A 14,058-nucleotide genomic window follows, 5' to 3' on the forward strand; every position below is an offset into this window, starting at 1 on the left:
AGGTTAAATTTACAGTCAACTGTCAGAATAAATTCTGCTTTTACATCTTAGTGTAAGCTTCTGTACTTCATCATCTAATACTCTTCAAGAAGTGGTTATAAATTAAATCAAAATAACAGAATTGGGATTATGCAAAAATATCTGCTACCTGTTACCTCAGTTGCCACAACTGACGTGTGCAAGTACTGGTTCTACCATAAGCAAGACATTATGTTTCTACAAAATGCCCATCCTTCAATCATTTTGACTTGCAAGCAGCACATGGTTAAATCACTTAGCATAAATTACTTTTAGTTCAGGACCAAGGAGGAATAGAAAGAGCTTTAAATTGTTATGGTCAATCAGAAAACTCCCACATCATCAGCATAAACCAGGACTACAGTAGCAGACAAACCAAAACAAATACAGTCTAAAGGCCCAGGTTCACTTCTTCAGATGTTTCAGACCGCTGGGGTGATGTGAGTGAGCTGCCCCACGACCTCTTCATTATTCTGGATGTCACTTGGTTGACATATGCTATCTGCTTTACTCTCCCCAGTCATTCTGCACTTTACCATTCGTTTGAGTTAGAACTGTAATAAGATGCCAGCTGAGTGAATCATTTGGAGTCAAATGCATGTTATTCTTTATTCAGCTGCTGCCCGCCTGGCCATGCATTCAAATGGCCAGATCTAAAGTGACAGAACCTTGCATTCCCTCGTACAGCACTGAATTAGCCCAGTACAGGGAACAAGGAAGGAATATTCATGCTGTTACCAGGGGAGCAAGGGAGGAAAAAAGCTTCCTGACCTTTAAAACAGTTAGATCCCTCCACAAGCTAATAGAATGAAGTGGATGGCATCACCTTAATACGTCACACAGAAAATTCTCGATGGTGTTAATGAGCTGGTGTTGAATCTTTGTCCAAAGCATATCTTAAGGACAATGTAAGAGGTGTCTGAGGCATCAGACTTCACTTTTGATAAAACCTGTTTGAACTTCTTGAGATAATGAAGCTAGTGAAGCTTCCCTGTGGCTAGTACTCCTCCTTTGCTCCTAACATGTATTTGCTTACTGCTTCATTTATGACAGGCTTAGATGACAAATTCTCAGAAATGGGCTTTAAAAAATACTTTGTCTGCAAACTTTTTACAGACAGAAAAAACCCAGAAACATTACACGCTAAGAAGAAACATGAAAACTCTATCCATTCCTCTACTAGCTCATTTTGTTTGTTAATATGAATGAAAATGTTTTACCCCATTACTCATTATAGCTAAGACATTCCCAAGTTTTTTGGCTTCCTCTAAATACAATACACTGGAGATATAACCCAAGATGAAATAAATGCATACCGTGAAATGAAGAAATATTGATGAACTCAGACTGCAACAAATCCACAGCCCAAAGAGATGGCGGTGATAAACCCTACCACAAGTCAGAAAGGTCAAACCCTACAAGTCAGAAAGGTCCTGAAACTTCACTCATTTGCTGCAGGGGGGGAGGAACTGTGTCCACAAAGAGGTCTGCAGAAACTCTCCCTGTACACTTAGCACGCTGCAATGAATTTCTAAACTCCGTAATTATATGCATAATTTTAGGCATGTAGTAAGTGGATGTATTCAGACCAACAGGCCATCAACAAACTGATGCAGGTTTCTAATACTGAACTCAACAGACAAAATTTAGACACCCGTGGAACCACAACTAGAGATCCCCCAAAATGCACACTCAGCTGTCACCCCCCTCATTAACAGGGAGCTAAGGGGCTGATGCCTGAGCCTCCTTGGGGCCCCCAGGCCAGGCCAGGCTGCTCCAGCTGGTAGCTGCCATACAGCACACCCTGCGCTGGCGTTAAGGGATTAAGCTCCCTGCACAAACCAGCGAACACCAGCAACCATCACCAGGAAGAGGCCTGTTGTCTAACATCTTAAATGTTCGTTATAGTGGAGCATCAAGCTTGGGTCTCTTGCCAGTGCATGTGTCAGTTGTGAGGCAACTTGCCCGCCCGTGATCTTCCTGATGGTGAGAGCGTTGGCTTAGTTGGCCCAGGAACCGCGTCGGGACAAGGAACGGGTAAGGCGGGCCGTCCAGGCCTGGTTGCCCAGCGGCCATCAAGGCTTGGGCACTTCTGTGGAGATTTAAGCCCGGCTGCCGTGAGGCGTGGGGCGCGGCGGGAGGCCGCTCCGACCGGACCACCTTCCGCGCGGCCCCAGCCTGCCCACCGAGCTCCTCGGGGGCCTCCATCCTGCGCCCGGGCCCAAGATCAAGGTGTCGGGGGGATTCTTCGTCCTTGCCTCGCCGGGGCGTGGCAGCGCCTCCAGCACCGGCCCCTGCTCGCTGGGGAGGGGGCTGAGCGGTCGGGCGGCGGCCGCAGGCTCCCGTTGGCGGGCGCGGCCCGTGAGGCGAGGCGGCCGCGGCGGGACAGCAGCCCCTCACCTCAGGGGAACGCCCGGCCCGGCCGCCAGGTGCGATTTTCGGCACGGCGGCGGCCCCGGGCGCTCCCCTCACGACGCCGGCGGCCGCCTCGCCGGCCGGGCCGGGAGCGGGGACCCGCGAGGGGCGCCGCGGGGCCGCCTCCCGCCGCGGCGGGGCGGCGGATGGCGCTGCGCAGCTAGTCGGTGCATTGCGGCGGGCGGGCGGGCGGACCGCCGTGCCGTGCCGTGCCGCTCCGCGCCGCGCCCGCGGCCATTCCACACGGCGGCACCGCGCCTCGCACAGGAGCCCCGGCGGGAGCCGCGCCGCCGCCTCAGCCCCGCCATGGCCAAGGAGGGAGCGCAGCGAGCGGAGGAGACGGAGCAGATGATCGAGAAGGAGGGCGGCAAGGAAGCCGCCGAGGGCAGCGCCGCCGGCAGCCTGCGGGCTGGGGACGCGAAGGAGATGAGAGCCGTGGTGCTGTCCGCCTTCGGGGGGCTCAACAAGCTCCGCGTGTCCAAGAAAGCCATGCCGGAGCCGCAGGAGGGCGAGCTGAAGATCCGCGTCAAAGCCTGGTCCAGTATCGCCTCTCGCCCTCTCCTCCCCTCCGCCGGCGGCTGAGGGGCGGCGGGCGGGTGGGGTGCGGGCCCCCGGGGGCGGGGGGGGTGTGGGGGTCCCTCCCCACGCACCTCCGCGTCGCGCCTGGCTTTGCCCGGCGGCGGAGGGGACCGGGGTGCGGGGCGGGCGGCTCTTGCAGTAACTTCCCTCACTTGTGGGCTCGCCCTCGGCGGGGAGCCCCGCTCCCGGCAGCCGCTGCCTGCCCCGGTGCCGCCGGCTGCGCCCCGCGGCAGCGCCTGGGGAACCCGCCCGCAGCCCCGCGTCGCTCGGTACCGGCGGGGTTGGGGTGTGCTGCCGGCAGCAGCCCTGAAGGGACAGAAAATGCCATTGATTTTCACGGTACCAGCAGGGAGAAGTGTGTGGGGAGCAAAACTGGCCAAGTGTGCTCAGGGTTTTGTTGTTTTCTGTCTGAGAAACGTGGATGCCAGCTTGCGTGTGTTGCTCAGCACCTGTCCCTTTCCCTTCTGATACTAGCGGTTATTTTTCTCCTGGGAATCACTTCAGTCATCGTAATTTTTCTGCGTAGCTGGAGCTGAGGGTAACTTACCAGTGTTTAATTCCTGTGCCCAGCTGACAAGTGGCTAGCAATCTGGGAGCATCCTGAAACGAGCTTTCCTAGAAGGCTCTTTTTTTTTTTTTTTTTTTTTTTTTTTTCTTTTTCCCAGACAGTTGGAGAGACTGTTCTTCCTAGATAGCTGGTTCTCAGTACACATGTTCCTTCATGAAAACAGGATTATTTTTTTAAGTGACAGAAGCAACATTAGGATTTTATGACACAACTTGATGGGTACCAAAGACCAAATTAATTTTGCCTAGGCAGGGATTTATCTTCTGTTGTCCTTTTCTGCTATGTGAAAACATGGTGCTTCCAGAAGATAAATTCCAAGGTGAAGGCCGAGTTGTTTATCTTAGAAGTAACTTGCATTAAAAATTACACTGTTATGAGGCAGTGAGCTTGTTTTGAACAGTGTATACAGTGGATGTGCCTCAGATCTGGGAATATCCTGGTAGTTAGTGCAGCTAAATGTCTTGGCCTGTTCAGACACTGGGCTTTCCATCCTGTATTTAATGGGGGTCATAAGGTTTGTGACCTATGTATTTCTGCCCCACCCCCCAAGGTGTTGCTCATGAAAAACAGTGATATCCGTTGATCTGAATGAGGACTAATAAGTGAAAGGCTGAGATTTTTTGCATTCTCATTTGTTTTGTTTGTTGTTTTTTTTTTTTCCCGTCTACTAGTCACAGTAGGAAATGGAAGAAATGCCATGCTAGGTGAATATAAGAAATAATACCAGAAATAGTAGCTGCTGGGTAGCTCATTTTGTTGTCGTGCAGGGCTGTAATTCTATTTGAGAATAGGCAGTGTTGTATTCTGAGTGATTTTTTTTTTTCAGCCATTGAGTTAACAAAAGTTAACATGCAAAACTTAAAATGTTCTAAGCACATGGATGTGGGGTTTACAGCACTCTCCAGTACCCATATGACTTCCAGTTTCATCAAAGCAGGAGATGTGTGTGCATCACAAATAGCAAGTTACCCACAAAAGAACACTTGGCTGTAAAATAGAAATATTCAGCTCTGCTACAGTTGCATTCCACAACTGTGCTACCACTAGTGCAACTCACACAGCTCACGCTTGCTGCTTAACAGCAATAGACCTGCTCAGCTGCTTCATAGGTACTGCCAGGTTGCACAATACCTGTGTGTTTTGGAAGCTTCCCTTCATGCCAGAGGAGTGTGTAGGCTGTACAGCGTCTGCTTGTCATTCCTGGCTGGAAATGGCCACGGGGCTGAAATGCGATCAGGTCACTGAAGTGTGCTTCCAAACAAGGCAAAATCACTTTGCCAATCCTCTTGACCTGAGTCTGTAAGACTTTTTCTAAGTCTGTGAGAAGATTGATCAGGATGCTGATGGACTTACAGTCTAGTCTGGGAGACTGAGGGAGAAAAATGTCTGCTGGCTTTGCCCCATGTGGTATGCACATGTTAATGCATGCCGTGCTGGACATGCCAAAGGTGGCTGCTCTAGTAAGACTGATGACAAATAATGGTTTTAGTGGAATCATTTTTGCAGTTGGCCATCATTATAGACAATGATTATTTTTCTCCATCAACTTGTGGAGCAAAATAAACTTTAAGAAGGTATGCATGCATGATAAATAGTATATACCTGTAAAAAGTGCAAGTTCTGTGTGGTCTCTGCATTCACTGGAGGTTGAAACCCATTGAATCATATGCGTACATGAGTTAAACCATACGTATACATTTTGTAGTATGGTACTATAAACGGAGAATATGTTGCTATTAGCACTGAGCCGGATGAATAATTCTTTTGAAGGTCTGGAATATCAATGATCCAATTGAAAATGTGTCAGCTGAGATGAGTCATGTGTTAGCCTCATTCAGTGACTAAGAAATGGAACAGCCATCGATGTCCAAGCTGAGTCACAGCTTCTGCATATTTCCTGAAATAATTTTTGATTGATAATCAGGAGCAGTTGAAATTGCTGTATTTGTTTGTATTGTAATTTGCAGTCTGCAGAACACTAGTATATGTACTGTTTAAAAGATTAGACAAGTAGCTAGCACAAACCAAAGTAGTATTTCAGATAGGGCGTATGAATAAGGAATAATGTCCTGTAATTACCTCCCTTTATTTTTCTTTTCTCTATTAGAATTATTTTTTTCCTTGTGCTACTACACATGTGCGTCATGAGGAATGATGCAGAAGTGACCCTCCCGACTCTGTGACTGTGAGATAACAGCGCTTAAAAAAATGGGTAGCAAGTAAAAGAAATCCTAAGTATAGCAGAGTAGCAGACAGTTTATCGATTTTCTCCTTAAAGGCAGTCTTGTTCATGTACTGTGGGTGTTTCTGGATAAAAAGCATGAGATCTGATAATTTTAAACCTTTTAAAGATTGTCAGGCAATTTGTTGGCTAGGGGTAAGAGGGAGAATTTTAAGAATGTAAAACTCAGTGGTTGTCTGATTTGCTCTGTTGTATTTCTTCAAATTCAGTAATTAATTTCAGTGGAGTCTTACAGTGAAATAAGAAAGATCAAAAGCAGCACCTTTCCAACCCAAAGTGTGAAGGATGGCCTGCATGATTTGGTATTTTGCAGTGGAAGATACTGGGCATCCTCCAGTGCATAGGACAAAGCAAGGAGAACCAGGTTGACCACTGCTGGTCTGGTGGTGAAAGGACTCTAGAATACAGTTTTCTATCCACAGGACTTCCCATGCTTTAAAAAAGGAAAATGAAATTGCAGCAAAGCTAAACCACAAGTATTAAAAATAATATTCAAGATCCTCAAAATTGGTGTTAAGGCAGAGAATTGCAGACTTAGTCAGATTCAAAGGTACTTCCATATTTGATAAACCCTGCCCCTAGAGGTGCACAGGTAATTCAGTCTGGGCAGTTCACACCAATACCCCTGCTCTTTCACAGAAAGGTTCTTGCAGAACACCTGTGTCAGTGTACTGATCTTGGTAGTTCAAATTGTTCCCTATATTCATTTGCATTCAGCTCTTGATTTAGGATTAAAAACACATGACTCGAGAAACCATGCGCTTTTTATCACTGGATCACTTTGCATTTACATTTCTCCCTCTGCATATGACCTTAAAGTTCAGGAGTTGCTTTCTCTGGCTACACATCAGAGCAGACTCTGCTGGTTTGTACCAGCATTTATTGAAATAAATTGTGCTTATTCTCTAAAACAATCAGTCTTCATGAGAAATATTTTCTTGTGATGTTCTGTGCAGCCAAGCTTCCTTTTTCCTGTGTCTGCTGTAGGTTCAGTCTCAATGAAGGACTTGATAAGGTTGGGTGTCTTGGAGGTAGTTACTAAACTAGCCATTCATCTTTGGGCCCTCCAGATTATTCAAAAGAAGAAAAAATTGCTGATTTTACTATACAACATAATTGTGCCTTCAGGTCTATTGGTGTTGATAAGGCTTGTTCAGATTTGTCAGGTCAAATAACTTATTTCTGTCCCTATTTGAAAGTGGAGAAGAATGGAAACGAATGTATGAGAGTAGCAGCGATATGGCAACACGTACACGTATAGGAGATTAAAGATGAAGTGAATGAAGAACAAACTCTCAGGAAAGTGACTGGAAATGATTAGAAATGCTGATCAGCATTCTCTGTTCCAGCTAGTAATTTAAATGATGAAAACATGTGATTTGGATATTACATACCTTATGTAGTGTTTTTTCTCTCGTTATTACACCTGTTCTAGTATCAAGTCTTGTATGTTCATTGTAATAGAGATGAACTCTATTTGTTTAATATTGCTGCCTTGTATTGAGGATAGAGACAGATGAAAGAGAAATGGAACTAGAACAGAACTGAATTGCTAGTATTATGTTGTTAGATGCAAAACTGAATATATGCCCTTTCAAAAATTGTCTGAGAAGTTACTTCATAAGAATGAATGTTTCTAGAAATAATGTATTTGTAATCATATGTCACTATCAAATAGCTATAGTCTTTGCCATATCCATCTCTCAGCTTGTTACCTGCTTGGTATGACATCGTTGTGCGTGTTCCTACATCATATGTGGGTTTCCACATCATATTCTGCCTGCAGCTGCTCTTTCTTGCAGGACTGTAGAGAAGGTTAACTCTGTAAAATGCTTATGGTGTGGAAAGATGTATTCCAAAGATCATCACAGACATTAACGTACACAGACAGTGGTTGTCACCATGTATATTGTGGAGTTTTTGTTGTTCTGGTGGTTTTGGATTTTTTTTTTTTTTTCCCCCAAAATGATGACTGTCTTGCAGGCATTTTATTATTTGGAATTTCTTTCATTATCAGCATTACAGTGGCAATGTAAGAGGTGGTCTTAGCCACTGGAAAAGAAGTGGCCTTTCCAAAATAATTTCAAAGCTCCCAACTTAATGGTGCTAAACCCCTCCTAACCTTCCATATGATTAATGTTAGGAGCTTTGTGTATGAACACGTTGGGCTTCTTTTTGGTTTGGTGAGGTTTTTTTTGTTTTTAATTTTTCTCCTGAGTTTAAGCTAGACTGTCGAAGTCGTGTTTTTAAAAAATAAGCTAGAAGTTGTGGATTCAGATTGCTCTTAAGCCCTCCACCCCAGTTACAAATATTTACATTTGGTCGAATGCCCCATTCCTCCCCCCGCCCCCCTGCTGCCAGTGACCTACATCCCATGAATGCTGTCTTCATGCTTATACTGTGTGTCTACTCTGTCTTTTTGTTTGTTGGGTCTGTTCAGTCTGTTTGTGTCTTGATTAGTATCTGACTAAAGCTACATCTTATAAATACTTGGGCACATCAGTAAATTTATGTATCCAAGCAGTTGCTGGTATCATATGCATGAGTAGGACTGGCTGTGTGCATAGCTTCCTAGCGCCGGGGGAGTTAGTATGCAGCAGTTTTGGCTAACAGTAAATACAGGGCTGTGTTTTGGAACAATGGATTAATGCTGAAGCGTATTTTAGCTAGTTAAGAGTTTTAGAAGTTTAACTATGTATGGCATTTGTGCCAGTAACCAATATATGCACATAGCAGATACATGGTACCTGTTTCGTTTGTTCCTTTTGTGGCTGCCTAGAAACCCACAGAATTTTGCTTAATAAAATTGGATAGCATATGAAAGACAAAGCAAAGATGCTTCACGATTTTTGTAACACTGAGACGACAGGGAAGACCTGTACTTTTTCTGAGTGGCACCACTAAGGGCTCCAGAGACCCGCATAACCTTTGAGAAACTGTACAGAAGTGATCCAAGAGGGACAATTTTAAAAATAACAACCTATCTGATACTTAATAAGTTCGTGTCATAGTTTGGACTCCTGCCTGGGATGAACTTAATATTAATTCCTGGAGTCACATCAGAGATTAGGACAGTTACATCAGGTTGCTTTTGGCCCAAAACATCGATAATGTGTGAGTTTGGGGGTTTTCTTCTTAAATGGAACTGGGCTTACTTGCCAGCTAGTAATGCATTCATAGAAATCATTAAGTTTCACTGTACTGAGTTTTTAAATGCCCTTTGGGAATTTCTATGAGTGATGTCTAAACAGTCTTGTAAGCTTTGGGGCTGCTGATTGATGTGGTTGCCTTGCATGTGTACTCTTCTGCCCGAGGCTGTACAGCACAGTGTAGAGTCTTGTCTGTTCCACTCAGAATGTGAATGTCTGCTGGGTCCCTCTTACGCTGTGGAGCCCAGTTTTTTAATGCTGCCCTCAAGTTTTCTGGCTTTCCCAGCACTCAGGTCAAGTTTTCCTCTTCTGCTTTGATCTACAGTAATAGTTTTGATTTTATTTTTTTCCCATGTTTTACAGTGGTTTGAACTTTATTGATTTGATGGTGCGACAGGGGAATATCGACAACCCTCCAAAGACACCACTTGTTCCTGGATTTGAATGCTCTGGAATTGTAGAAGCTCTTGGAGATAACGTGAAAGGATTTGAGGTAATGTTTTCTTTATTTACAGAGCAAGACTAAATAATCACCAGGTCACTGAGTATGTTGTTCCTAATCCCTTCTGGTCTGCCAGCAACAGTAACCTTCACCACCCTGTTGAGATTTGAAAGGGCAATTTTTTCTTGCTGCTTCCCAAGCATGAGAATGACCTCTTGAATTAGTTTCTAAAGCCACCACTGTCATCTCCTTCAGATCTTTCCTAAAAAGTCACTTGTGCCATGTGGATATCCTCATGGCTAAATAAGAACTGTAAAGCATGACTGATAAGCTTTAAGAAAGTAAGAGAAATTGAGTTAAGTTTCTTTTCTTGGCCATGTTTGCTATCATCATTCCTCTGTTCCTCAAAGCCCTTGCTCTGCTGATTCTAGTTCCAAATTCTGATCTTGAGTTAACGAGACCCCCATCTACAGTAATCATTGCTGCTTCCAACCATGTGCTAAAACTGGGATTCTGATTCTGGGTATGTGACTTACTCTGATCACTCAGAAAAAGGATCTATTTCAACTAACAGAATAGTGGTAAATGACAAATAGTTAATGTATATAATAAAGCTTTCATAACCGGTTGGCATTATGTACACTTTGGTATCTCTTATTACATATAAACATGTCTTGCTTCCTATTCCATTATTGATGTTAAACATCTACATTCCCTTCAGTCTTGCACTTTATTTCCTAAGTAGATAGAAAAATTTTGAAATAAAAACTGAGTTAATGCACGTCAATCCTGTCAGTTATTTGCTGACTCAGTCATGTCATCAAGTAATTGCATTTTCTGAATTCTTATTGTATCTTGATCTTAAGAAGGCAATTACCTAAAATATTTTTATGTGAAGGTACAGTTTTTCTAGAAGAGCAAAAATTTCTCAGTTGAGTGAAGATAATGGCCAGTTTAGTTTCTAGTAGGGTCTCAGTGATGTGCTCTTCTTGTGACATTTCTCTACCTTCCCCCTCCTGCCTCATCTCTGCCTTGAAACGAGTCATAATCTTCCAGTGGTTTTTGTGACAAACAGTAACTGAACACTAACTACACTTTCAAAAACTCTACTGCTTCTGTTGTTCTGCTCTAGTATCTGTGTTTTACAGTTATGCTCCATATCGAAGAATATTCTATGAAAGGAGTGTAGAAAGTGTCTGCTCTAGATCAGCATTCACAGTTTAAAAATTCTTGCTATTTTTGAAGGGTATCATGAGCATATGGTGCTTGTTTGAATAACACTGCACCTGACTGAATATACTGGTATACTCTGTTAAAGTTACATCTGTGTTCTGACTATAGAATGTGTTTGTGCTCTGCTGTACTCCCTGAAATTGAAACAAGCCATGGTATTTTAATTTTTGCATGTAATCTGCATAGCCATAGGTGTTTGTGTCATCTATAAGGGTTGAGAGTAACTGCTGTGCACAGGTACTAACCCATCAACAGGAGAGAGTGCCATGAGGGAGATGCAGGAATGTTCTGCCAGCTTCTTTATGGGTTTCTTGCACAGAATAGGAGCATGCCAGATGCTTATTGTCTCCTTGACATATGCCATTACCACCAGCCATAGCAATGGCAGGAATGGCAAAGATTGCACCCTACATCTTCTGACCTTTTTTTTCCCTTTGTAGAGCTCTTCAAGTCACATTAAAGTCATGGGCATTTCCTGTTCTGGGAAAATGTGTCTTACTGGCCCTTGGCTTGTATTACCTGAGATGCTACACCTGAGATTCTGCCAGCAATTTATTGTCTTTGTTTGCTGTGATTGCATTATTGTGTGACAAATGACAGCATTGAATGGCAGGCCCTTTTGACAGCTATGTGTAAGAACATATTTTACAATGAAAGCCTTTTTTTTATGAAATAATTGTATAATGCCTATTCCTTCTCCCGTTGAAATAAAAATCTTATCTCTTCTGAGCCCAAATGTATCGGGCCTGGTCTCTTGCTAGTTGTGGGGATGATTCTCAGGAGCTAAAGTCTGATCTGACCTGATGACTAGGCTCTGCATAGTAGTAAAATATGATATTTATTATTACTAAGAAATCCATTGGGAATCACCAAGAGGGACTTATCTGCATTTTTTGGGTAATGATTTATGCCTGTTTGTAAGGATATAGGACATACTAGTGTCTTAACTAATTAACCCTAGCAGGCTTTAGATTTGAGACACTTCTCTAAAAGCAGAAGGGAACCACAGAGTGGTTACCAGTGAGGCACTGTTAATTTGAATGGTTTTTTTCAAAAGGAGGAGGCATTTTGTTGAAACTGGAATGACAGTTCTGTTTCAGCATCCTCGTTTTAAAAGAGATAAACCCTTCAGAACTGTCAGCAGCACCTTAGCGTTTAGCAAACCCACAATATCCCAAAGCCAAAGTGATGACAAGTACTTGGGAGACCAAAATGTGCTTGTGCTATAAATGTTTGCCTGAAGGTAAAAGTGTTGTTCTTTACTCCATTGCTGTGGAATATAGTTGAAATAGTCCAACAACAGCCTGTAGTATTTCTAAAGCATTAGTAAGCATTAACAGAATGTAAGATAATGAATATCAGGCAGATAAGCAAAGGTTTTTGAGGGACAGTGACAGTTAAAACATAAAGTTCTGAAGTTTAATGTTATTCCTACCTTATTACTTATCCTGTGCCTCCACTGAAGAGCTCCTTTCAGAGTTAAGGATGTTGGTTTTGTTGGTGTATTATAGAAAGGCAGAGAGGCCTAAGACAAGGTGAAAGATGCACAGGGGCTGCTGGTGAGAAGCCATTGTTGAGAGTTTGTAAGAGTCATGCCTGTGAAGGTTTTAATATACGTTGGCCAAACGTTTGCTCACCGTGGCTCTCCCTAGTAGCCCCAGCAGACCTATTTCTACTTTTACGTGAGTGTTACTTTCCAAGTCTGGTTGTAGCCCTGCAGGAGCCTCGGAGCTCCACTTGCCTTGTTATTATTCTTGTACCTCTGTGGGGACTCACTATCTCAAGTTTAAAAACCTGAAGCTGCAATGAAGGCCACAATACAAACGTATGAATTTGATGTGCCTGAACCTCTGGAAGGTTCCTAGGAGGATCCAACTGTATGTAATATTAACATGAATCTTTAGTTCTCCATAGCGAAATACCCTTTCACCACTATATATTTTCCAAATAAATTGAGTAGAGAAATGTTGGCATTCAAAGAGAATGTTTCATTGCTCCTTTAAATCCTGTCAAATTTGTTTTGTAGGCTTAGTAGTGCTTCAGAATCCAGAGGTATATTTTTGATGTTTAAGGTGGCTGAAGTTGCAGGATCAAATCCTGCTCTGACACATGGCTGTAGAGATGACAGTCATGGAAATTTATCGGTAGAATCAGTTATTAAGATAATAAAAACAGAGTGGATACAGATGGTGTTATCTTCTAAATGAGTGGTTTCTGAACCCTTTCACATGCTCTGTCTGCCAGAATAGAATGCCTCCCCTTCTCAATCCACAGAGAGCAAAAGTAGCTCTACATTAGCGTGAAGACTGAGAAAGCAAAGTGAAAATTATCTTGGGTGTAATTTTGTTTATTTCATGCATCTCATCAATATCATTATAATATTTTTTCCCTTTTTTTCTTTTTTTCTGTAAGCAAATTCCCTGGTGGTTATTAAGAATGCTGTTTTCATTGTTTACAGCCCCATTTGTTATTTAGGAGCTCTGCTAGCAAAAGATGATCTGTAATAGTAACAATGGAGGACTGCTCCATCAGAGAAGCAGTGTAGCAAAAAACAGCAGGTGGCTTTAACTTTGTTTGGATATTTTTGTTAAATTCAACTTTTAAAATAAATTAAAAAATGGTAAAAGCCCAAAGCTGAGCAGCTTAACTGCTATTTTGCCAAACATGTAAATCTTCAGTCAGTGAGTTGCAGGTCTTACAAGTTGCTCTCTACCGTCTCAATTGCAGCTATATCCTCAACGTTGTTTTCTTCCTTGTTTGTAGATTGGAGACAGAGTCATGGCTTTTGTAAACTACAGTGCATGGGCTGAAGTAGTATGTACCCCAGTAGAATTTGTCTACAAGATCCCAGATGACATGAGTTTTTCTGAAGCTGCTGCATTTCCCATGAACTTTGTAACTGCCTACATGATGCTCTTTGAAGTTGCTAACCTGAGAGAAGGCATGTCTGTGTTGGTTCACTCAGCAGGAGGTGGGGTGGTAAGTTGGAACTTCTCTTACTTTCCTGTCACCAAGTAACTGAAGCAGTCTCATGCATCTCGTTTTCTGAAATGAGCCAGACCCTGCCGTGTGATTTGGTATCAGACTTCCCTATGTGAGGGATTGCGGTGGGAGGAACTGCATCTGTTTTCCCATCAAAATACTGATGTGAATGCTTGGCAGGAGCTTCTGGTGAAATAAAAATGTTCTGACAATAAACTCTACCCAAAAACCTCTCCAAAACCCCCTAACTGGTTGTCAGAGATCAAGGAGCTAGTGTTGTCCCAAGCACTGCATTCCTGAGCTTACACACCTTGTACTTCTATGTAGAAGGAGGTTGTAATGAAAGAAATAAATAAATCAACTCCCTGCACAAGGTATTTGTAGGTAACTGTAATCCTCCTTGCAGTAAATAATCCCTCTTGGAATACTC

The 14,058-nt window shown here is 43.2% G+C and overlaps 1 protein-coding gene across 1 annotated transcript in view; it reads left to right on the forward strand.

The window, feature by feature from the left end:
• Positions 1 to 2,619: 2,619 nt before the first annotated feature.
• VAT1L (vesicle amine transport 1 like) overlaps positions 2,620 to 14,058 on the forward strand; it is a 63,020-nt gene continuing 51,581 nt past the window's right edge. The window contains exons 1-3 of the mRNA XM_074913562.1: positions 2,620 to 2,969; positions 9,335 to 9,464; positions 13,410 to 13,625. Coding sequence (XP_074769663.1) covers positions 2,740 to 2,969; positions 9,335 to 9,464; positions 13,410 to 13,625 — 576 coding nt within the window. The 5' untranslated portion in view covers positions 2,620 to 2,739. The remainder of the gene's footprint in view (positions 2,970 to 9,334; positions 9,465 to 13,409; positions 13,626 to 14,058) is intronic.

The sequence above is a fragment of the Athene noctua genome, chromosome 9, assembly GCF_965140245.1.
Source record: "Athene noctua chromosome 9, bAthNoc1.hap1.1, whole genome shotgun sequence".
Taxonomy (NCBI): Eukaryota; Metazoa; Chordata; class Aves; order Strigiformes; family Strigidae; genus Athene; species Athene noctua.